This window comes from Osmerus mordax, chromosome 27 (genome assembly GCF_038355195.1).
Source record: "Osmerus mordax isolate fOsmMor3 chromosome 27, fOsmMor3.pri, whole genome shotgun sequence".
In the NCBI taxonomy this organism is placed as follows: Eukaryota; Metazoa; Chordata; class Actinopteri; order Osmeriformes; family Osmeridae; genus Osmerus; species Osmerus mordax.
In genome coordinates, this window is record NC_090076.1 from 5,138,831 (window position 1) to 5,163,988 (window position 25,158).

At 43.6% G+C, this 25,158-nt stretch overlaps 3 protein-coding genes across 3 annotated transcripts in view; 2 read left to right on the plus strand and 1 right to left on the minus strand.

Annotated features, from left to right (window-relative positions):
• The first annotated feature begins 320 nt into the window (after positions 1-320).
• foxf2b (forkhead box F2b) lies at positions 321-4,163 on the plus strand. The gene is made up of 2 exons (XM_067230609.1): positions 321-1,444; positions 3,318-4,163. Exons 1-2 carry the CDS (start codon positions 481-483, stop codon positions 3,494-3,496), a joined length of 1,143 nt encoding a protein of 380 aa, XP_067086710.1. The 5' UTR covers positions 321-480; the 3' UTR covers positions 3,497-4,163.
• Positions 4,164-9,959: 5,796 nt separating this feature from the next.
• LOC136936854 (forkhead box C1-A-like) lies at positions 9,960-12,068 on the plus strand. The gene has a single exon (XM_067230508.1). It carries the CDS (start codon positions 10,178-10,180, stop codon positions 11,594-11,596), a length of 1,419 nt encoding a protein of 472 aa, XP_067086609.1. The 5' UTR covers positions 9,960-10,177; the 3' UTR covers positions 11,597-12,068.
• Positions 12,069-17,485: 5,417 nt separating this feature from the next.
• The window catches only part of gmds (GDP-mannose 4,6-dehydratase), an 18,104-nt gene continuing 10,431 nt past the window's right edge, over positions 17,486-25,158 (minus strand). The window contains 2 exon segments of the mRNA XM_067230189.1: positions 17,486-18,037; positions 18,563-18,631. Coding sequence (XP_067086290.1) covers positions 17,975-18,037; positions 18,563-18,631 — 132 coding nt within the window. The 3' untranslated portion in view covers positions 17,486-17,974.

The window sequence follows — 25,158 nt, forward strand, 5'->3', positions numbered from 1 at the left end:
TCTAAGAGGAAAGATAGGTGGTCGCGCTTTGTTTGGCCTAGTGACCGCGCGCATTAGTCTAGGATTTTTGCGTTACCTCCCCTTTAAAGGATTAAGACGTGAGATGGCCACCCGGAGAGCGGCAGAGCAGAGCTCACCGCCACTTTGACACCCACCGGAGCCCTTGTGTTGGACGGAACCCCCGGACACGGCGTTTAACCCCGATCTGGATACCAAGCTCCCCCCTCTCAGTATGTCACTGCGCACTCACGCATTCTCTGCGTAAGGGGAGAGTCCAGCTGAACAAGAGGTAGCCTTTTCCCTTTCCAAACTTCTGTTGGATACCGAGGACCAGTGACTGTGAAACTTGTAACCGACCTTAGGAAAATATATTTAGCCGCTGTCATATTTGAAACCTTTCCGATTTTTCTTTTTCATATTTGTATCTGCAGCATTTGCTTTCCCCGCGTCTTTACGGCAGTTGTGGTCAGCGGAGCTGACATGACGACCGAGACTTCTCAGCAGCAGCTGGACCCACCACCTCCTCTGAGATCGAGCCCAAGCGTCCTTCACTCCACCATGATGAGCCCACAAGCCGTAGCAGAGAGCTCCTCGACCGGTGCAAAAGGAAAGAAGGCGACCTCTGGGCTGAGGAGACCAGAAAAGCCGCCGTACTCATACATCGCTCTCATCGTCATGGCAATACAGAGCTCCCCTACCAAGCGACTGACACTAAGTGAGATCTATCAATTCCTCCAGGCTCGGTTCCCTTTTTTCAGGGGGTCGTACCAAGGCTGGAAGAATTCGGTCCGGCATAATCTTTCTTTGAACGAGTGTTTCATTAAGTTGCCAAAAGGGCTGGGCCGGCCGGGCAAAGGCCATTACTGGACAATTGATCCAGCCAGCGAGTTCATGTTCGAAGAGGGCTCTTTTCGTCGCCGACCCCGGGGCTTCCGGAGAAAATGCCAAGCCCTAAAGCCAATGTATCGAATGATGAATGGGATAGGCTTCGGCACTTCTATCTTACCACAGAGTTTTGATTTTCAGGCGCCTTCTGCGTCGCTCGCGTGCCACAGCAACGGTTACAATTTAGACATGATGACCAACACCATGGCCGGGGGCTATGATGGATTGAGCGGTGGACACCACGTACCCCACATGTCTCCGAGTCCCGGATCCACGTACATGGCAAGCTGTCCGGTGTCATCCAACGGGGAATACGGACCGGATAGTAGCAGCAGCCCAGTGCCCTCATCTCCAGCCATGGCCAGCGCATTGGACGGCCATTCCCCATACGCCAGTACCGCGACACACTGGGCATCTCCCAGTGGCTCCCCTTACATCAAGCAGCAGTCTATAGCCTCCAGCAGTCCCGCGTCCTCCGGTTTACACTCCGGTATGTCGCCGTACTCCCTGGAACAAAGCTATCTGCACCAGAATGGCAGGGACGCCTCTGACATCTCAGGTAATATTAAATATGCATCTTGCACATTAGATAGTGGGATTTGTCCGCATGCTTAATTTGTACAGTCAAATGTACTGCAAATGTAGGCTATTGCAATTCTGAATCAAACGGCAACCCATGCTCTTATCCACTACAAGATTGATTCTCACGGTTTTCCAAACCTAGACTAAATAGTTAATGTTTAAGTCAAAACGCCCATTCGAAAATGAATGTTTACGATGATCATATTTATACAAATAAAATACAAAAATAGAAACACAAAAACATGAAAAGAAAAGTCATCAATAATCCTTGATTTTAAAGGATAAACCATGAGGGTATATTTCACGCCAACGGTTACTCCCCGCTTAGGCTGATAACATTTAGTCGTCTTCATAAACTGAATACGTGAACAAAAGTCTCAGTCAGAAATGGCGAGATACATTTGCAAATATAACCTACAACTAATGTATTACAAATATACAATGTATACAACTTACAACGTACAACAGATAATTCATTCAGTAAAGTTACAATGTATGGAGGACTATGTTGAATTGACTGTGCTATGCGTTGAAGTTTGAAATGTATAGCACTTTTGAACATTTACAAAAAATTATAGCCTATAGCCGTCTCTAGCCTTCTACAGATAGTAACCCAACAAAATGTCATTGTATGTATGTTTTCCTCTCTTTTGATAATTTATATGCTCTCGCCTACCGTGTTGAACATGCTTATAATTTATTGAGGCTTTTAAAACTCCAGCGATTTCCAAAAGGGAGACATCTCATTCTAAAGCCCATGGGGTCGCGGAGGTTAACCAAACAGGCTGTTCGAGTCGGACCACACCGAAGTGAATTTCAACCAGCGAATATCCGCAGGAGACTGCAGGCCTTGTTAAACTTTACTCAACGTCTTATAACCATTTTGAACACATAGGCCGTTATCTGTGCTGGACTTTACACGCTTCATAACCACTGTCAGTCATGGCCGTATGTTGTCTCTGAAAACGGACGCGAGGAGGCAGTAGGGTATGGCCCATAATGCCTGCTGTCTCTCGGTGAAAAACAGCACGCGTGCAAGCAGCACATCTGGAGTCCTTATGACCTTGATGAAGCGCGCGGTGTCTAGCCGGCATGAGAATGGCGGTCGTTAGTAATTTTAACTATAGATCTGACCCTCAAAGATGATTAATGACCTATCTGAGCGATGGTATTGTTATAGGGATATAAGGCCTACAATGGAAAAGTCTAGTGACGGATTCTAGTGACGATAAGAATGATATTGGCAAACTATGGACACTGTTTGGACTGTGTCATGGTTTGTTCTAGCTGTTAATTTTCGAAAAATAAATAATTGCCCAAATAACAAATCGATCGAACCATAAACTAACGCAGCCTACTCATTTGATAAAACATTAAAAACAACAGTTCTTCAGTCTACAGTAATTCCAAAGTCAAGATAGGCCTACATAGATCAGTTCAACTATTGAAAGCTTCGGTTATCCAGAAATTGAATACAAAATGGTTTGTTCTTTCTGAATTTGTCCCATTTGGTCCAAATCTTATTGCGTGAGTTTTCCCTAAATGTTAGGCTACTGCAATGTGGCTAAACAATATTTAAAATATATTTGATGTACACTATGTAATTTTTTTTCAACAAAACTTTGAAAACCACTCAAAAACCCAGAAATGATGCAGAAAAAAAGTACAATAGAAATATCGTCTTAATGACTACTTGGAAAAATTACACTCCAAACATACAATTAGATAAAAAGGAAAAATAACATAATTAAGGAAAATAAACCAAAAGTGCCAATACTGAAACTAATTATAGATCATATTCATCAAACATCATTTCTTAATTAACATGTCAATTGTTTTCCTATCCACAGTTGGAATTCCGCGCTATCCGAGCCATTCCTCTTCAGTCTGCGATAGAAAGGATTTTGTGTTGAACTTTAATGGCATCTCCTCATTTCATCCATCGACCAGTGGATCTTATTATCATCATCATCACCATCACCACCATCACCAGAATGTGTGTCAAGACATCAAGCCGTGTGTGATGTGAGTGCGTCATGACGTTCGTTCCAAGGCCATGAACAGTGCGAGCTGGAGGAGTGAATGTGGACCGTAATAAAGAAAAATCTAACCGTAGGCTACAGTCAGACATAAACAATAATATTTTGCATATTTTACCAGCACGGTGCCAACCAATGTTAGATGGGACATTAAAAAGAGAAAAACAATACACAGAGATCTTTCACAATAATTTAAATCTCCTTATTGGTGAGAAATGGATAGAACTCGCAGATTGTTGAAATGAGGGAGAAGCACCGGGCTTATACAAACCACTTATACCGCTGTGCTGTCCTCTTGTGACCAACTTTTTTCACCTTCAAAAGAAGTAAAAAAAAACGATTTGAATGTGTTTGCTATTGTTATTTGTGCAAACGAATTATATTCAGTGTAACTATGTTCTATATAAAGATAAATACTATAGGCCTACACAAAGCTTTTTATAACATGAATTGCAACAACTTTGCACTTTTGTATACCATTTGACATTGCTACATTTTGTAAAAAGTTTCAATAAAGCTGATATATTTTAGGCTACATTCTTCTGCCTGTCTTTGACATTTTCGTTATTATTGTATATTATTCTCATTCCTGAAACGTTGTTTTAGTGAGGTTGGTAAATTTGACAAAGAAGCTCATTTACTCTTTATCTTATACCAGGAACCACTACTATCAATTGCCATTCAAATTAAATTGAATACACCCCCACCTGCTATAGATCTTTTTTTTTGTCATTTGGATGTCAGCCCTTTGTTATTGTTTATCACTTCTTTTCAAATAATAAGACAAGCAGAGTCTCACCTGGACCTTTCACATACAATATATTAAGAAGTGTGAAATGTAACCATGGTGAATTCTGCTGTCTAGCTACTGACTGAAATACTGGTTAAGTAGAGATCATTCACAAGCATCTTTGATAGTAGAAATGATGTATTATACGTTGCCAATATAAAAAAAGACCTACAAAAGATACTGAAGACACAAATATTGGGTTTTCCAAGAGATTCCTTTGTAACAGAGTTTGAGGTATAACAAGTTCTGTGAGCAGACGCAGCCTTGTCCTTCCTACACTGTAAAACATTAGACCGTTTACTTGCACCTGGTTTACATGGTCCAAGAACTTATCTAACATCTTTATTTGGATCGGGTTAGACACCCATGGGTGGCCATGTGTCTAGGTCTGCATAACACACACTCTTTGCGCCATCTACAGTCTCGTCTGGCTGAACAGCCCGCGTGAGCTCACACAGCTTCTATCTCTCCTCTCTGATTTGAAGACGTCATAAACAAGACCAGCGAGGTACACATTTATGGGAATGTAACCACGCTGTATTTAAAAAAAATTAGATGGCCAGTGATCAGAAGACACTTATAAAGTCAGTCTTCGAAAAACAGAAGACATACACCCACCAGTGTTTGGGATGGAAATGCGTTCACAGACATAACATAGGCACTCAAATGTTTACTTGACTGTACAAAGGATTGTGTCCCTCCTTAGGACTGTAAGAAAGGGAAATTAATTCAATTATTTTCAAATCGCACAAACATGATGTCATGGCACAGTCAACACTGAATTGTCATTTGACAAATGAAAGACCATTGTAAGGAACCTGTTGATGGGTCAAGAAAAGTGTCCAAATGAAACAGGTATATTTGAACCTTACAGGGAGAGTATAAGTGTAGGTTATCTACATTGACATAAAACTGGCCAAGCAACCAAAATAAACTACATTCAAACCAACATATAGACTGACATCATAAGGGAGATATATTACAGTGAATTATGACAATTATGTCATGCATTAATGCATGCCAGTTAGTACGTTAGGGCCTATGCTTCATACTGTAATTTTTCATTCTCGCTTGAAAGGCAGTTTTTAAGATCTATAAACTCATGCTATGGACTATATTGCCATCTAGTGTCAAAAGCACTAATAGCAGGTAATATTCGAGGAGGCCTAGGCCTATTGAAATCTAACCTGGTCAGCCACTACCGTTCGTGGTGTCGTTGAGAATCTGCACATTAATTTCGAGCATTATTCAAGCAGCCAATTCAATTAATATAACTCATGACGAAACTTTGTTGAAGTGTATGAGCACTTACAAATGTTAGGTAAGCCTAATAGAAAGAGTAAGGGTTGGGTGATTAGGACAGAATGGTGACATTATAATCATTTAATAAGTTCTTTTGGAGATTAAATGTCTTAAAATATTTCTTTTCGTATCACTATTGTTGATTCATTTGTTTTAATTGAGTAGGAAAATTCCCACATCATGGACACCAAACACAAGCATAAACAATACTCTGACGTTTCAATACAATAACCAAGGAGTTGAGTCTGGCCTTGAGAGCTGATTTAACCGCTAGAGTTTCGTCCTCAATAATAGCCAGCCCATGTGCACGAAATGAAGGTTTCACATATGGTGATTGACGGTTATTTATTTTTAAATCTATTCCAATATGCACTTTTGGTTTGTGTATTGGTCTGCGGTTATGGGTGTTCTGAATACTTTGGAATTCTTCTGTGTTTAATTAAGCGCTTAATATAAACATTGTTGATGAAGTGAAGTAAAGTGAAATGGAGGTGCCCATGTAGCCTATATAATTCAATCAACAATAAGGACCAAGAGTTTGTTTGGATTGATCCAGGCTAAAAACTGACACCAGGATATCATATCAAATTTGAACATCAACACCCTCATAAAAATGTTAAGCATTTTAAATTGTGCTCCACTTTACATGCATATTGACTTAGTATGGGAGATCATTTCACATAGGCAAATGGTCACCATACCTTTTACTACGAAACTGTAGGGTTTCGCAGTTTCGTAGTTGTGTCCGAAGATCTACACTGGTTGCAATCGTCAGACTCGTTGAAATGTGCAACAACTTAATTCGGTCTCCCACTTATTGGACAGCCGGATTGTAATGTTTTCCAGTCTGATTCACTCTTTCTTTCCCTCACTCGCTCGCTCTCTCTCTCTCTCTCTCTCTCTCTCTCTCTCTCTCTCTCTCTCTCTCTCTCTCTCTCTCTCTCTCTCTCTCTCTCTCTCTCTCTCTCTCTCTCTCTCTCTCTCTCTCTCTCTCTCTCTCTCTCTCTCTCTCTCTCTCTCTCTGTCTCTCTCTCTCTTTCTCTCTGTGTGTGTGTGTGGAAGGGGTGATGGTGGTGTGAAGGGGGGGGGTATCCAATGAGCTGCAGTTGATATGTTCAGTGAGAAAAATAAACGGAGAGGAGGGTTGTTTACAGATATATGAAAGTACATGTGACTGGGCATTCTCTAGCAGACTGTGACAAAGTGTTTCAACAGACACGCCGACAGCATTTTTCAGTAGAGTGTATTTACGCGTTACCATCACTAAGTGGCGCCATTATGATAGATTTGACACCTGTTTCATATTTAGACTTTCACTTGGACTACAACCTATAACTCAACTCATTCCTCCTAATTTCACGTCAGATTTGGGAGGGATGGGAAGTGGAGATTTCAATTACAGGCTATTGTTTTCTCCAGTAGGCTACTCTGAGCTGGCATGGAACCTACCATACTGGGATGGCCAGCGTAATTATTTTACAGTATTTACGTGAATTATATGTAACCGTATAATTGTCTTAGCCTCTACCTATTTATATTAGTTTTCTTTAAATGGGTTTGAATGTTTATATATGTGTGGAAACGTCATGCAATGCAGTTCACCAAAAAAAACTGATGAGGGCAGTGCAGTGTAACAATTCAATGAGCAAAGTTAGTCAGGAATCAAATGTTATCATAGGCCTACTTTAGCATCGAGCAACCGCCTTTATAATTGCGGCTAAACTAATTTCTTTGGACACCAACTTTGTGTCCAAGGAAATTGGTGGCCACTACCATTTTGAATTGACATAGAGCCTGCTAGGTTGTAAACTGATGTAGATTCCATGGGTAAATCACATCTATAAAAGGTTATGACGATTAGGCACATTACTTCCATTACTAAACGCTGAAAGATCGACAGGGGTCGCTCTATATCTTTTAACGAAGCGCTGGTTTTGAGAGCAAATAACTAATGGATAACGAGTTACCCACCATCCATAGCCTAATTATCCCATATTTTACACATGCAACCTATTAACTCATCGTGAAATAGCGAAGCGTTCGCAAAATTGCATCACGCTGGTGTTTTAAATAAAAAGTTTGTCTACTTCCTTTATGCGTTTTAATGCCGAATTTTCATGTGGGATTACAGTTTGATACATTTGATAAGCAATTATAGGCCTTTGCACTTCAAGTTTGAGTAATGCAATGTTGTCCTGGATTTTCTAAAGCTTCAGAAAACGGTATTTGCATTTAGATTGTAAACTTGCCTAGCCTAGGTATTAAATTGGTCCCCATGCACAATGCTGTATAAATATTGTATAAATAGGCTCACTAATATAAATGATTGGAGCAAAGCATTATTACACATGAGTAAATAAGTACTTGAGTTTTTCTAAAATAAGAGAGATTATATACGCAAACGTTTGCATTCATAGACAAAACAAAACAAACAAAATATATTACGAATGTTATTGTAGGCTAGTTGTCTGTGTTGAATATATTTTTTATTAAAGAGAATGTATCCCAACAACAGTTCATAATTGACTAATTATCCTTTAATATGTTCTACATTGCTTTAAGGATTAGACTACGTGACATAGATCCTTATGAAATAGTTTTGATAGTAATGTTATTAAACCATAAATGAAACTCCACGAGTCTGTAAGGCATGCAAAAAAAACGAATATAATGTAGCAATATTTTTTATGAAACTCTATGATGACCATTTTGTATTCGAATTTACAGGCCTGAATCAAATTGAGTTGTCTCAATTGTTAGGATTAGTGAGCTATCTTCGTGAATTATTAGACATGTTACAGGTTGTAATTGTACATTTTAAACAGTATTATTATCAACGTATCTTATAGCAACATTCCTCACTGACCAGCCTCTAAACTGGGGTTTGTCATCGTTGCAGCACTTCTTCAGATGCAGTAATGTGTCAAGATACATTCAGGGGGTCTTTATTAATTTTATATGAGCTGATGAAATACACACATAATAAAGTAAGGCTACACATATGGCTTATATGTCACATTAAGGAATATGAAATAAACTAATTGCTCGTAAATGTGATCATACATATAGCCTATACGTTAATGATATATAAAAAAAATCAGCATTGACATATTATGGTTTGACTTTGTATTCGTTTATAACTTTGGTGTTCACCTGAACATGATCTATCGAAGGGAATCTCGTTTTAACTTCGTAGGCCTATTTTATTGTAAGTCATCTCACGTTCCACACAAGAAAGTGACACAATAAACTTGAGGAATGTGGATGGCATGGCACCTTTTCAGAGAACTCAAGAATGAAACTTGGAAGGTCCTCATGCTCACCGTTTGTCAACTCCAAACCTCTCACCGTGCATGTTCTTACATCTTACAACAACCTCCGTCACCCCGTGCTGATCCTCTCAGGACCAAATGATCTTAATTTAACCTTAATTAGCTCACACATAGCCTACAACCCTGGCGCACAGCAGGGACTAAGGGGGTATCCATATTCTTTCATGTGGTGTTAATTCAAATGTTTACTCAGAACTTAAATGCTTCAAACTGCCCGGAGGACAATGAAACTATCAATCAGTGAAATCAAATAGGTTATGTCACACTTAAAAAAGACTGGATGATGTCTTCGATTTCAGCGCGCTGATAAAGACATGACGCACACTGCGTTAGAATGTAGGCCTACATGTGGACAAGAATATCAGTAGAATAAAGCAGAACAACTAAATATGCTTATCTCACCATGCTTTTTCACTTTCAGTTCATGTACATTGAGGATATAACAAAGTTGAATCTGTTTAAGAAAAAGATTGTATGCTCACTTGTATCGACACATTTAATCGGATTTGGTATAGGACTGTCACATTTTGGATCAATTCAAGCACAGTCCGACATTAATTATTTTCTGTCTCCGTCTGGCAGACTACCTGTGTTATAGGCAGTCAATTACAACGTTAATCGATCAAGTCAAATTCAGTCGTTTGGAGTCAGTGTAGATTTCAAAACCTCTAAATTTGTTTCTTTAATTTTGAGGCTTCGATGCTTGAATGCTGCTAATGTCTGCAGGTTACATTATTTAAGTTAACCATTCTCCAGAGTTAGTCCATTTAACGTTCGAGGCCATTAATTACAATTGCTCAATATGAAACGTTTGTATCTAAGCAATTTAATCTACCAAATATGTTATCTTATGAGTAGGGAGTTCCCCACACACCTCTCCCTATTTCGTTGCTGTGTGTGTGTGGCCACTGGGAAGACTCGTCTTATTGGATGCTCGAGCACATTCGGGAGAGTAGGAGGAGCGGCCTAAGCAGTCAAAGAGGAAAATGTGAAGAGGGTAAAAGACTTTCCCTATATGCGACTCATGCTTTCACCTCACTAGTTTCCCAAATGTTCGCATTTGCAGTCTGCGCGAAGCGTTCACTCCAGTCACTTTGGCGAGCTGTATTTTGAAAAGGATTTCTTCAAGGTCCCTGCGCGAACAGAACATTCAAACTCAGAAAGAAACTGGAGCTTTACACTGCTGCTAACGTTTTGGAGATTTCTTCATACTTTTACGCATTCAAGGAAGCTGAGGCAAAGAGAGAATGCAGGCGCGCTACTCGGTCTCCAGTCCCAACTCTCTGGGCGTTGTGCCTTACATTAGCAGTGACCAGAGCTACTACCGGGCCGCGGCCGGCGGTGGATACACCGGTATGCCTGCGCCCATGAGCATGTACTCTCATGCGGCTCACGACCAGTACCCGGCTAGCATGGCCCGGGCTTATGGACCGTACACCCCTCAGCATCAGCCCAAAGACATGGTCAAACCCCCCTACAGCTACATCGCTCTCATCACCATGGCTATACAAAACTCACCGGACAAAAAGGTGACCCTGAACGGGATTTATCAGTTTATCATGGAGAGGTTTCCATTCTATCGAGACAACAAACAGGGCTGGCAGAACAGCATCCGGCACAATCTTTCCCTCAACGAGTGCTTTGTCAAAGTGCCCCGGGACGATAAGAAACCCGGCAAGGGCAGCTACTGGACCCTGGACCCAGATTCCTACAACATGTTCGAAAACGGGAGCTTTCTGCGACGCCGGAGACGGTTCAAAAAGAAAGACGTACAGAAGGACAAAGATGACCGGGAAAGGCCGGGAAAAGACCCAGCTGGGCGCACACCAGGCCGAGATCAGGAGCCGTCCGGCCAGGGCACACAGCCCGTGCGCATTCAGGACATCAAAACGGAGAACGGGACCTCGACCCCGCCACAAGCAGCGTCACCCACCCTAAGTACCGTGCCCAAGATCGAGAGTCCTGACAGCAGCAGCAGCATGTCCACGGGAAGCCCACACAGCGTGCCCTCTGCTCGGTCTCTCAGCATGGACGGGCCCGAGCATCACCACCATGCCCAAGCCGCAGCGCAGGGCTTCAGCGTGGATAACATCATGACCTCTCTTAGGGGTTCGCCTCAGGGCACCACGGAGCTCACGTCGCCTCTCGTAGCATCCTCTCGAACAGGTATACCACCATCTCTGTCACTTAACTATTCTCCCAACCAGGCGTCCGCCTACAGCTCAGTACCCTGTAATCAAAACACCATCTCCACAAACTCTAACGCGACTTACCATTGCAACATGCAAGCCATGAGCTTGTACGCAGGGGACCGTGGAGGCCACCTCGCGCCTTCCACTACCGTGGACGAGAACCTGCCCGACTATTCCATTTCCACAACAACAACTTCCCCCCTTGCGCACGGCAACCTGAGTACGGGCCAAGACGGCCACCACTCTCATCAGGGCCGACTCACGTCCTGGTATGGGGACCTAAGTCATCTGGGCACAAGCTACCCACCCCAACAGCAGAACTTCCATTCGGTGCGCGAGATGTTTGAATCACAGAGGATCGGTTTGAATAACTCTCCAGTCAACGGGAATAATAGCTGTCAGATGGCCTTTCCCACCGGCCAGTCCATCTATCGCACTCCGGGAGCTTTTGTTTATGACTGCAGCAAGTTTTGAAAGAACGATGCTCAACTTAAATGAACAACTTTAATATATAATTTCATTTTTTTGTACTCTAACTGCCCCACGGTCCTCCATTCTCCCCGAATGGAAATAAGATTCAAAGAGATTTGCTCTGTTTGTGAGGCGTGTTTAACACCGAATAACACGTAAGTTTTTCTCTCCCTTGGAGAACTTTGTTTAAAAAAATGCTTTACCCTCTACATTATGTAAAGTTGTGAATTGTAAATGACATAGCCTATAGTAACTTATTATTTTAGTAAAGGGAGTGGTTGGACGTTGTGGACCAAACAACAGAAGTGTTTCCAAATTGAGCTGCCTTGAATTGTTCTGTAATTGTTCTTTAAGTAAAAAGAGGGAAACTTGTAGTATACCAACTTATTATAATAAATTTGTGTCCTATTTGGTAAAAGTATTTTGAAGGCATTGCATTGTTTGTTTAATAAAGTGCCATTCTATTTGATTTCAATCTGAGTGATTTATTAGCCTTCCTCTCACTAATTTGGATGTCATAAATAGAAAGCATTTGTAGCCTACTGAAAAGGAGATGTGTTACATGGGTCCATAGGCTTGATTTCTTAACAGCTTAAATGAATTAAACTTTTTAAACGAGAAGACCACTTATGTTGCCAAATTTCTCCAAACCACTCTCTTGTATACAGATAAAGCTCGCTTCTGCTTGGTTAGATCGTTTAAGGTAAAGTAGCCTGTCCAATTTGACTGCGATCGTTCATATGGCCCTACTGTCTATCGTGCTGGGCCTCTGGCCTGTGCGAGTTGTCTTGAACCCGAGCAACATTTAGCCTATAGTCAACATTATCACCACGTTTTTAGGCCTTATACCACCTCGTAAAAGCTGCAGCATCGATGTATTCATGATGTGTAAACTGCATCAAAAAGAGGCAACATTCGATGACAATTAGAAGGCTATGAGATAACTTTTTCCCAGGATATGGGCCTATTTCCTATAGCAAAATAACACTGAATAAATACACCCCAAAGTTTCATGCATAAACCTTGAGCATTATTGAAAGACATTTTTCAGCATGGGATAAAATAATTATTCTGATTAAAATAGAACAAAGAAGAAAAAAATCGGGGAATTAACAGGAAATAATTATTAATTTTCACAATCAGTTCCCATGGGCTTTAATTTAAACCGCAGCTCATGTGAGATGTATCTAGACATAACCTACGTCTATTTGGCGTTGAGACTAAACTGAGATGATGGCGTATTCTAAGGCAATCCTTATATAAATATATTGCCTATTGCAGAAAAAACTTACAATAACATACTCTTCTAAGGCCTTCTACAACAATTCTTACCTATATACTGCATAGACTTGAGTAAGGGAAGGGGATTAAATCGATGCTAAACAGAAGATGTAGGTCTGGCTATCATTTGGGTGCCTATTGTCTATGTAGTAATGGCTACTGTCAATGAGCGGCCCTGCAGGCTTTCGCCACATTAGTCTTGCTTCTTGTGTCTCAGATGAAGTTCTCTGTCATCATACTAACCTTTGGGCCTTCATTAGTTTAACGGGCCCGGGGTACGCTCAACAAGCCTGGCGAAACGTGTTGTGTTACGGACGGCTATTGATCGTGACTCGAGCTCTGTTTAGTGGCTCCTTGGTTAAGCAGCCCTTGTTTGGAGCTACCACGTGTGTTTACTGACGCTCATTCCACGCATGCCTGAAAAGTTAGCATTGCCAGATGTTTTGTTATTGCCGCAACTCCAATATGATATAAAGTGAGTGCCCCTTTCCTTACCACTCATTCAGCACATGTATAGGCCTAGCCTATTTGTCTAGGTCCGTCCACACACACACGCACGCGCACGCGCACACCCACACACACACACACACGCACACACACACACACACACACACACACACACACACACACAGGCACTCTTAATAGACGAGGAATTGGCGTTATAGGTTAAGACTATTGGATCGAAATGCTGTTGCTTAAACCCAGTAAAACAAACACGAGTAACAACAAATATTATGCAATATTCGAAAATGAGTATTATCATTAGTTGCTAATATTAGGCAGATAATTATCTGTAGTAGTATGACCGTTATGAGGATTATAATTTGTGTAGAACCAGTGGTTCTTCAAATCATATTTACAACATTAGGCCAAATTAAATAAGAAATACGCATGATAAATACCCCCAAACAACTAAAATAGAGCTTTGAAATAACCGTAGTAAAAGATAATAACTAAATGAAAAAATAGACCAGTTATTAAATGAGAACTTTTGACTGTTTCAAAATAAAGACCCGTTGTGTGTGTGGTTCAACAAAGTTGTATAGACTTATTGATAGGCCATTACAGCAACTGCAATTTGCTTGCAAATTGAGTGTACATGTACACTCAATTTGCAAGGAAAGGGTTTACATAATGCTTGTTGTGTCAGTGACAATATCCTCCACAGTCTCTGTCCAAGCATGTGCCTCCGGGGTTCTGAGTTCTACATTGAGTGACTGAGGCTCAGTCAAACGCATGAGAGGAGCGAATGTAATGCATACCTCCACGCTGAGCCGCCAGCCCGCGGGCCTTTAAGTTCAGGGGGAGTGGAAGATACATTTTTACTCTCTGACACCAATGCTTCTGAGGCCCAAATGTGGTGCAGGTGTGTCCGTGCATGGGCACGTTTTGGGTACGCAAGTAGTGAAAAGACGGCTTTGTTGTGATTGCTTGCACTTGTGCAAGTATTGGATGAGAATAGAATGAGTGAAAGCCACACCGCATAATTACTCCCGAGGGAAGTCTGCATATTAGTGCTGAACAAAGTTACTGTGTGTTTCTAAAACAATGCTAATATGGCACCCACAATACTTACTTGTCAATAACAAGCAATAGGCCTACCAATTATTGCCGTATGGCCTGGACATTAAAACATATTTTTAAGCAGATAATCTAATCTTCCAAGATCCTATACGGAAGATTGAGCTATGGGCAAATACAAAAAGCAGGCTTATCGAAAGATCAGCATATTATTTCTTAATCAATAAACAAACGTCTCAGAGACACGCAATGATTGATGGAGCTCTCACGAGCGAGCCAGGTCAGGAAGAAATAAAACTCAATCAGCGCGCAGAATCATTTTTCATGTGACGGAAAAGGCAGAGCGCGAGGCGAAGGTCAATGGGGAGGATGTCAACAATGCTTCATGAGAAGGCGAAGGGAAGCTGCCATTATGAGCACCCGCTTTAGCTGCTTGGGTTAAATGAAAGACTCCCCCACGTTATGTGCACAAACTGCGAAATAAAAGTTTGCCGATGACTGATCTATATACATAAATAAAATCCCATGGGTAGGCTAACCAGTCTATCTTAAAACTTTAGACTGTCCTATAGCTTATGTTTATTTTCTGAACAGGCTACTAAGTAAAATTGTTGAATTGAATATTCCCAATGTTTAAATCCTGCAGGCTTTCACCGTAAAATTAACAAGGTGCATTTCTCTGTGTAAACTATGTAAACTGGTTGTGAGACAAAACTGTTGAACAAACAACCTATGGGACGAGGCTACATATGAAAATAAATTACCAAGACGGTTTGGCTATAGGGAAGAAGAGACAATAAGAATACTTTAAATAACCTACAAAAATAAGTATATCCTAAGTTTTTTGTTTTTTTTGTCTCGCAACTTCAAAACATCGACGACCGAACTTAGGCTACTTTAAATTTAAAGCAGCTTATTTTTTTAAGGATTTGAACCGCTGCTTGTGTTCAAAACGCTGCGTGTGCGTTTTGTCGTCTCGGTCGGTCCTGTGCAGACAAGATGGGACTCAGAATCGAGGAGTTAATGCTTTCTGGCGACCGCCGTTGACAGAATTCCAGCGGCCTAGTGATGTTTGCCTGTATGCTCAACAAAATGAGGCGTGTTTGCATCTTAATTGATGTGATCATAAAACTTAACACTAGTCACAGTCAATAGCCATCAGCTGGCAAAAACTCAGCTATAAGTTTTATGACTAGCCTTTTACAAAACTCTGGTAATAATTTGGGGAAGATTGTATAGGCTACATTATTTTGATGCAATTCAAAACCAGGTAGGCCTATACACCAAATACATATTGACGTTTTCAAATAGGCCTAAGAATTATGCCCAATTTTATTTTGACATTTTCATAATGGTTTGACATGTCAAAGATAAAGCAAATTTCCATTTCAGATTTTGGAACATATTTTCTAAAACCTGGATTAATCATACTTCCATGCTCCGCAATAACAGTTACTTTGTAAACGTCTGGATAGAAGTCTCAGTGTTTTATCCAAGGAGAAACGCAATTCCTTGTTCTCCTTCCAAACAATTCCTCCCTCGCCATGTTTATTTATCTGAGCAGTGGAGAATGTCAGAAATGCTAAGCAGTAACAAGGTTCAGATGAGTTAGTCCTATTATGGGTCCCATTTCCTTAAGTCTAGGCCTATAGCAAAACGGTATTTTCATAGGAACATATCACCACTATTTTTGCTTTCTATTGGGTGTGAAGCTAACTAGGCCTACTAACTCTACAATTCTATCTACAACTTTACACGAAATATCACACTTAATACATTTTAAGTCTACTGCAAATACGCCTACTAAAGTTGAGAGGACACATGATGGCCAGTATCATAAAACAACTTTATATAGGCTTGCAGTGTAAAAGTAACTTTTGTCTTTGTGTCTCAAACGACATGTATGTATGTGTATTTCAGTCAATAATGATAAAGCCTATATACAGGCAGGCTGAATCGTTGGCGCGTTAAATCTGGATTGCTTATGCATAGCAAGATCAAACAAATGTATCCATAAAGTATGAGCAGTTTCTTTATAATTTGTTATAAGCCTACAAATGTTTGAGTGGCAGTTGATTATGACATTTTTTTATCTTCTGGTGGAGAATAAACAGAAATGCAAAGACACAAACTCCACAAACATTCCCAACCTCGGATTCCTTCCAGCTCTGAAAACCGAGCCTCAGGAGTCAGGAGCAGGACAGCTAGTGGCGGCGCGCGGCCCGTGCACCTGTGAGAGGCGCGAGGAGGACCCGGCACAGTGGAAACTGGTGTGTTTTTGCTCGCAGTTGGGTTCCAGGGCCAACCTCAAAGCGCCATCTGTTTCCAATTACGAGTCCACACAGACGCAGTGCTGTCTCTGACGGTCTAACTGCGAGTTTAAATGTTCTAGGTGTCTTAAAAGGAAAAGGCAAGCTTGCCCCCTGTGCCTTCTTTGAAACCCTCAATGTTCCATTCATTTTGTAAAAAAAAACAGGCCTATCCATGTGAACGAAGTAGCCTATTTAATCAAATATTTTTGCCTGTGTAGGCTATAGCCTTAGAACCCATGGGTTGTTTTTCACAACAGTAACTAAATAATGAATGTCTAGGCCTGGCTGTAATTTCTTCGCTTTACCCCTAAATATTTTTCAACAGAGGTCAAAGTGAATTTCTCCGCACACAAACATTTAATTTTGTGAGCGTGGATTTGGACATATCATCAACAAATATCACTACAACGAAACGTATTTTCGGAGTGGGATTTAAGGTTCTCGGAAACGCATAGGCTATAGCCCATTTATAAATGGGAAAGTGTGGAAAGCCTAAGGCGGGGAGAAAAATGCTATAGAGACTCAGGCAACCTCTGGGCAATCTGTATAGTGCAGGACCTCAGAGAGCACTTAAATAACCTCAAGTTGAGGGTCTGTCTCTAAATAGGCCAATAGTTTGTCATTAATTCGAAGCGTGTGACCACATGCAAACACATTTTTCGTAACTTTATGCAAAACATCGTTTGTTTGAATATTATGCTCGTTCTATATTCCACACTATGCTACAGATATGTGAATTAAATGACAGTGCAATATCAGTGAAGACCACAAACGCCAAAACAATTAATAGGATTTTTAATACCAAAACCTTCAGATTTACATTTTAAATATGTTCTATGCAAATACACCTTCAAATAATTGATCACATAGAAAATCATGTGATAAAATAACCCAACACATATTTTGACTGCATTTATCCAAAGTGAAAACTGCGTCATGACAAGGCAATGATCAGTGGAAAAACAAATATAAATACACCCTTAAGATTCTATATTTTATAGCACAGGCTACGAAAAAGAGGTATCCCTCTTATCACCTTAAACATAACAAGAAGATAACAGAAACAGAAACAAGGAATGACAAAAAGGCATCGAATGATCTTTATCCACCGTTGGCGCAAAAACGACAAATGACAGAAAAGTAGGCTAAATCAATCCATTTGGGACAGAAACTATAAATTCTGGTTAAAACTCTCCACCGCAGAGACGATATCCACTGGCTGATGGGCTGGAGTGTGGAGCAGCAAAATTCCTTCTTTGGATGAACATTATGCGTTCGGATTGTTTTTCATGAGCTTGATGTCCGATTCCATCATCTCTTTCACCAGCTCCTGCAAGGTACAAAGTTCGAGAAAAATATTTCAAAGTGAACACAATTATTAAATAACGCCTAGAGTCAGTTTCGGTAAATAAACGAAGGCTGAAAATTTTGCAACAAAATAAAATATAATGGCGCTAGACATTAATATATATTTTGTGGGCCCATACAGGCCTATCCCTCCAAAAATGTATGTATATATAAATAAAGGCGTCATGTTGGGGTTTATTTTGCTAGTGACCGAGGTAACAAACGTCTTTCAATAAAATAAACTGGTCAGCACGTTTGTTGGCGAACTTAGAGCTATTCTTTAGGCTCACTGCTCCCAGTTATTTGTTGTAATCACTGGATTGCCATCACAGGAAATGAGGAAGGACCTCACATCAAAGCAGTCCAGATTGATGCAAGTGTATGTGCCCCCCCCCCCCCCCCCTCTCCAAACACACACAGGTATCGGTAATTCAAACAATGTAACAACTCGATACAATACCAAGACCCACGCATAATACGGCAACACAAAATGCAGAGTACCACCCACCTCGAAAGAAACCTTGGTTTTCCAGCCCAACTTCTGCTCTGCCTTAGTGCTGTCGCCTTGCAGGTAGTCCTAGACAGAGATGTACAGGGAGAGAACAAGAAGAAAGGGAAGAAGAGAAAAAAAAAAACGTCCACATCGGTCATGTTTCATGGGTACTACAGAACACTGAATGGGAAAGGGGGCGATTCAACAGCCAGGAGTTCAGTCAAGATGTCCTCTCATAAAGGCATTCAGTTCCACAGGGCATGTCGCCGAGCCGAAACGTGACGTCGAACCCTCGACGTTCTATCGATCCCTGCCTTTCTCGGCCACGTTCAGACACAAACGCGCCCGCGCGCAAAGCACACACACACGCACGCATGCACACACACACCAGCATCTCCTCTCTGGGGGGGGGGGGGGGGGGGGAAGAGGTCACAGCGTCTTCTCTGGACATCAATCCCGGCCCCCCTCCCTCCTGTCCAGACGGCCCCCGTCGGTGCCAAAGCATGATGAATTGTGGGACTCTGGTGGTGTAGCCCCTCCACCACCCCACCCCCCAACCTCCCCCTTCCCCGTTGTGTTCTGCTCTGGGTTCAAACTCTACCGAGACCCAGCCTGGGACCACCAAAGAAACCAGAAAAATAACTCTTTCCCGCTTTCTCTCATTCTCCCTTCCTCCCACTGTCTTAATATCTTATCTTCGCCCCCCCCCCCCCTTCCCTCTCATCATTTATTCGTTTCAGATACTCATCTGTACTGCAGCGCTGATTGCTGGGGATTGTCATTATTTAGTCCATTTATAGAGACCATTTATTCATATCTCCGCCGGTTCACACGAAGACATACTTTTGCACTGCTAATCAGATTGGCGCGTTCTTCTTCAGAGCATTGAGTGCAGTCTCCATGGCAAGCAGAATAGAGAATATATAAAGGAGTGCGAGAGAGAGAGAGACAGAGAAAGAAAGAGCGCTATTTTTCCCCCATCTGACACCGAAACACTTGAAAATGTCTTTTCGGGGTGATGTTATTACAGAGGAACGCTCCCAGCAGTGAGAGTCTGGTCTGGCTCTGCAGGGTAATACACATAGCTGAGCCTTTTAGAAATCAAGGACCCACATCTCAGAACAGCTCGATGGTACTCAGTCACACGGCTTCATCACCAGACACACACACACACACACACACACACACACACACACAGTACACAGACACAGTACACACACACACACACACACACAGTACACACAGTACACACACACACACACACACAGTACACAATGCTTATGATCGTGTGCCCACACCCACTCCCACGTTCTATTTATTTGACTTGCACTGGAGACGATTATCATAGGGCCGAACGCAACAATCACATTTCATGGAGCTACGCAGTCATTTTATGTTCATTAGGACATCATATAATCCAAACAAATCAGTCACATTTGTCTTTTTCAGGTTTCACATTTTTGGGAAACCTAAAGACAAAACAGACTGTGTCTATCACTGGGAAAATCAATGATTTCCTGTGGACAACATGGTATCGTACAGGAAGGGGAAAATAACTTTTCAAAAGTAATAGGAGAATCCCTTATGCCTCCCTTTCACGCATGAGTCACGATATGACCAGAGGGGGCAGTGTTGACAACCCCCCCCCCTCTCCCACAACACACACACACGTCCAAGCGGCGAACACCTCCAGTGGAACGCACACCACCCACATCCCACTAATGACCAAACGCAGACCGCGGGATCGGGTCAGCCGTATTGTTTCAATTCTGCCCACTCAGCAGACGCGTGTGACTCCCCGGCGTGGGGGGTGCGGGGTACAGGTGAAGGCCGGACCCCCCGCGCCGCAGACGGCACACGCCCACCCATCTGCGGACAGACCCCGGCGCGGCGAGGGTTGGAACAGGAGACGCCTGAAAAAACGGCTAACAAGAGCGGAGCCCAAATCACCCTAAACAGTGCATGTTCCGAATAATTCGACACGAACTGCTAACAGATGCGACGCGGCCTAATCGTCATGTGGAGCCGATTTAGGACGCAACCCAAGCTGGCGGCACGTCCTGTTTAAAATAGAAACCTCCGTCCACGTTCGAGCAAATATGCCGCAGTGACCACGAGCACAGGAGGACCTTCACGTCGGCTTGGAAAAGCGCACAGCCCCACATCTCAATACAGATGCAGGACCTGAGCGAGTAAAGACATGGGGGTTTGTCAGTGTGTGTGTGTGGGGGGGGGGGGTCACGCTCCATAAAAAATGCCGCAGTGCATTCTGGGTAAGCCCAGGGCAGGGGGGGGGGCGCTGGAGGTGGGACAGCCATGTACGTACGGAGCCAAAGAGACCGACCGCCCACCCCCCCCTCCCGTGACATAAAAACCTGACAACACCAGTCCTCTCCCTCCTCTTCCGGACCCGACGCCAGCGTCAACACGCGCTCGTCTCCGGTCTGCTTCCGAGAGTGTGAACCCGGAGACGTCGCGAGTAACGGATGTCTCCTCCGTGGTTATCCAAGCCCCCCCCCCCTCAGAACTCGCGGAGGGGGGGATCCGTTCGAGTTGCCGTCGTGGAGGATCTCGCCAAACGACGACACCCCCCCCCCCCGAATCCCTCCTCCTCCTACTCTTCATCGCGCTCGTCGTTCGCCCCGCCGTCCGAGGTGAGAGATGGGGCGTGATCACGCTCCATAAAGCACATAGGCAGTTAAGGCACTCTGAGTTGGTATGTACCGGCGCGGAATTCTGGTATCACCGAGAGACGGAGAGGCCTGTCAATAAATCACAGTTGTCCTGGCACAACCCTCCCTCTCTCACACACACACACACACACACACACACACACACACACACACACACACACACTCACACTCACACTCACACTCACATTCACACCAAACCTGACACACATGTACACGCAAACATACCCTACATACAATCCTAGAGATAGACAAGCTGGCAATTTGATATATTTTTTTATAAATGTGTGTGTGTGTGTGTGTGTGAGGGCGCATGAGTGTGTGTAGACGTAAAGCAGGGATGAAAATAAGTCCTGAGTCGTCAGTTCCTATGAGAACAGGCAAAGTTGGAGCCACTGAAGATACATCAAACATCCTCTCGGAGATCAAAGATCGAATGCACACACAGACACACACACAGAGGAAAAAACGGGACCAGTTCGCAGACTGTGATGTGGTTTTGGAAGGCTACTAACAGGGCCTCTGGTATTTGTACGATGGCGGTCAAGTGGATACATAAAAAGACATCAAACAGACAGATGAAGAGGGAGAGAGATGGAGAGAGAGAGAGACTGAGAGAGGGTCTGGACTCCACGGTCCGAGGTGCCCCGAGGAGCCCTAGATGCCGGACCACGCACGCACCCCGATCTCAACAAGGGAGCCATGTGACTGGCCAGCTAACCAGGGGCTCGGTAGAATTTGGACAAATACATGATTGAACGATCCGTGTTTGCATGTGGACGGTCAAATGTGTTCTAGGGGTTCGTTGAAAAGACCGGCTGTGAGGGTTCCTATATTCCGGCGTGTCAAAGGTGAAGATTAAAAGGACACCTCTTCTGTCAGCTGAACAGCCTGTCACCAGTCACATCTAGTCCTCCTCCTATCTCTCTTTTCCAGAGCTGTTTTATGTCTCAAGCCCCACATTTCTGAGGGGACCTAGTAAAAAAAAGAGAGGGAGAATTGCTCAGTAGACTGAGGAGAGGGAGAGGGAGAGAGAGAGAGACAGAGAGAGAGAGAGAGAGGTTGTTGGTTTCTCTCCCCAGGACTCCCTGTGAGAGAAGACACTCCCCTGTACATGCCAAAGTTCAGTATCCCACCAGTGAGAGGTGGAGTGTTCCAGTGTGTGTGTGTGTGTGTGCGTGTGTGTGTGGGTGAGTTATGTCTCAGGTTTCCTCCCTCGTCTCTCTATACATCCCGGGCCGATTCACAATGTGTGAACTGACCTCTAAAGGGTGGCCCTGTCACACAGACGCATACGTGCGTGCCTCGGTGCACGCTCGCACACACACACACACACACATACACACACACACACACACACACACACGCACACACACACATCGTACCCATATCTAAGCAGTGCAGAAGTCAACAAGCTTGCCTGATTGGTCTTTTGACATGAAAATATTATTATTGAGTCGACTTTTCTCGATAAACACCGGGCCTCTCTCCCTCCCTCTCTTCCCCTTTCTCTCCGTCAAGTGATAATTGTTCGCCATCGACGCTCATTAAAATTCCTCGGGGAGCTCTGTGATAAATATTTACGTGGCAGAGGACACACTCTACACACACTTTAAACGCTCTTGAGCGCGGCTAGCTAGCAGGAGGCGGCTAGCTAGCAGGAGGCGGCTAGCTAGCAGGAGGCGGCTAGCTAGCAGGAGGCGGCTAGCTAGCAGGAGGCGGCTAGCTAGCAGGAGGCGGCTAGCTAGCAGGAGGCGGCTAGCTAGCAGGAGGCAGCTAGCTGCAGATACGGTAAGTGCCCACCGGCAAAGCTCCCCTCAGCCTGGGGGAGAGTTGTATATGTGAAGTACTTACTGTCAAGATAACCTGCGCAGGGGGTGGGGGGACAGATTTATGGTTCAACCAAGTGTGTGTGTGTGTGTGTGGCGAGCTTATAAAGTGTCTGATTTGTTTGGAGTTTGGAGAAAGCATGGAAACGGTTGTCTAGAGAGATCTGTTCGCACAATGCGCGCGGACGTATGGGTACACACGTACACACACACACTTTTTCATTAACCGTAGTGGACCTCCACTCCTTCAATACTGTTCCAAAGGCTGGTTGGTTGGTGGTGGAGGTCACACACACACACACACACACACACCCTCCCCCACCCACTCCCCTGTTCCTGCATTCTATTATTTCTGTGGACGGGAAACAGATCATAATTCCTGGAGTCAGCAGAACGGCGGAGAGGGAGAAAGTGAGAGGGTGTGGGAGAGCCAGCTTCAGGTGCCTGTTCCCAATAAAGAACTGCAACAAATTGCTGAATAAAAAGTGTTTTCAGAATGATTACACTGATTGTGTCCTATATGATTACTGTACTCTCTTTACTGAAGTAGCGTGTGAAAGTTAAGTAGCCCATATAGTCCACGTGTGTGTGTGTGTACGCACATATCCCAAAGCCATTTCATATCCTATCAAGGTTAGCCATAATTTCAAACAACCTTCTTAATCACAACAGGGAGAGAGAGGAAAGAGAGAGGCAGAGAGAGAGAGAGACTTAGAAGAGAGGGAAAGATATCATAAATTCAAGATATCATTAAGACATCCCGTCTTTTCTCAGCTGTTATGTAATCTAGTGTTGATGCGCTACACCAACAGCCTAAATCTGTTCTCCAATAATCTGATTCAATTCAGCTGAAAGTTGATTGGTTCAGGTTTCTTCTCTCAGTGTGCCAGGATCAATAATATCAGTCTCCATCTGGTTGATCCTTGAAGTTCCTGCATTTTTGTTCCTGTACAGTGTTTGTGTGTGTTGTAAAATATTGGACAACACTATACTTATTCACCAGCCCCCTTATCCACGCGCACGTACGCACACACACTCACTGATAGAAAAAGAACACGTAGGGTACATACCAACCCCCATTTTCAGAGCTGTTTTTGCAAAGGTGTCAGATGGATGTGAGGGTTGGAGAGAAGACGTGGAGAGTTGTAGGGTTGGGATGGGTCTCTCTCTCTCTCTTTAGTTCTCTTTCCCTCCCTCCCAACCTCCCACCCTCTCTCTCTCTTTCCCTCCCTCCCAATCTCCCACCCTCTCTCTCTCTTTCCCTCCCAACCTCCCTCCCAACCTCCCACCCTCTCTCTCTCTTTCCCTCTTTCCCTCCCTCTCTCCCCCTCTCTCCCTCTCTCTCTCACACACACGAGTATAAAATGAAGCTAGCGGTGCTAGGGTGAGGTGGTTCCACTACGGCTCAACACAAAGCTTGCTGTCTGCAGCTCTCAGCATTTATTGCAAGCCATTAGTCTCTCTCTGCTCTACCTCGAGGATAGGATTCTGGTGGAATACAACAAAACGGTCTCTCTCCCTCACACACACACACACACACACACACACACACACACACACACACACACACACAGGGTCTCGCGCGCGCGCGCTTTCTCCTTCCTGCAGTAGAACTGTCGGGAAGCTCTGGGACAAATGGAATGCTGGGATTTCACACACACCATTTGCATCAACCCTGGGAGAGGTGTTTGTGTGTGTGTGTGTGTGTGTGGGTTATAGTGTCGAGTGCAACATGTGTGTCTGTGTGTGGAGGAGGGGGGCGAGAGAGAGAGAGAAAGGGAGAAAGATGGGAAAAAGAGAGAAGGGGAGGGAGAGAGAGAGAGAGACGACAGAAGGCTTGAACAGGCATGCCCGTTCATCCTGGGTCAATGCATCTGCAAACCTTTCCTCCCCTTTCTCAACCCTAGTCCTAGGTTATGCTGTGTGTGTGTGTGTGTGTGTGTAGGGGCACACACACGCGCGGTAGGGAACAGCCTTTCTTCCATATAGCTCCACAGTCTCGTTTCCACCAATCCGGTTGGAGAGGTGCTTCCTCTCTCAGCGGCAGCATTCCTTATCTTATCAGGTCCCATCAGGCCACGTTCATCGTGCC

Coding starts and splice junctions, on each gene's coding strand:
- LOC136936854 (XM_067230508.1), top strand. CDS start 10,178: ATGCAGGCGCGCTACTCGGTCTCCAGTCCCAACTCTCTGGGCGTTGTG.
- foxf2b (XM_067230609.1), top strand. CDS start 481: ATGACGACCGAGACTTCTCAGCAGCAGCTGGACCCACCACCTCCTCTG. Junction 1,445..3,317: donor GGACGCCTCTGACATCTCAG/GTAATATTAAAT, acceptor TCCTATCCACAG/TTGGAATTCCGCGCTATCCG.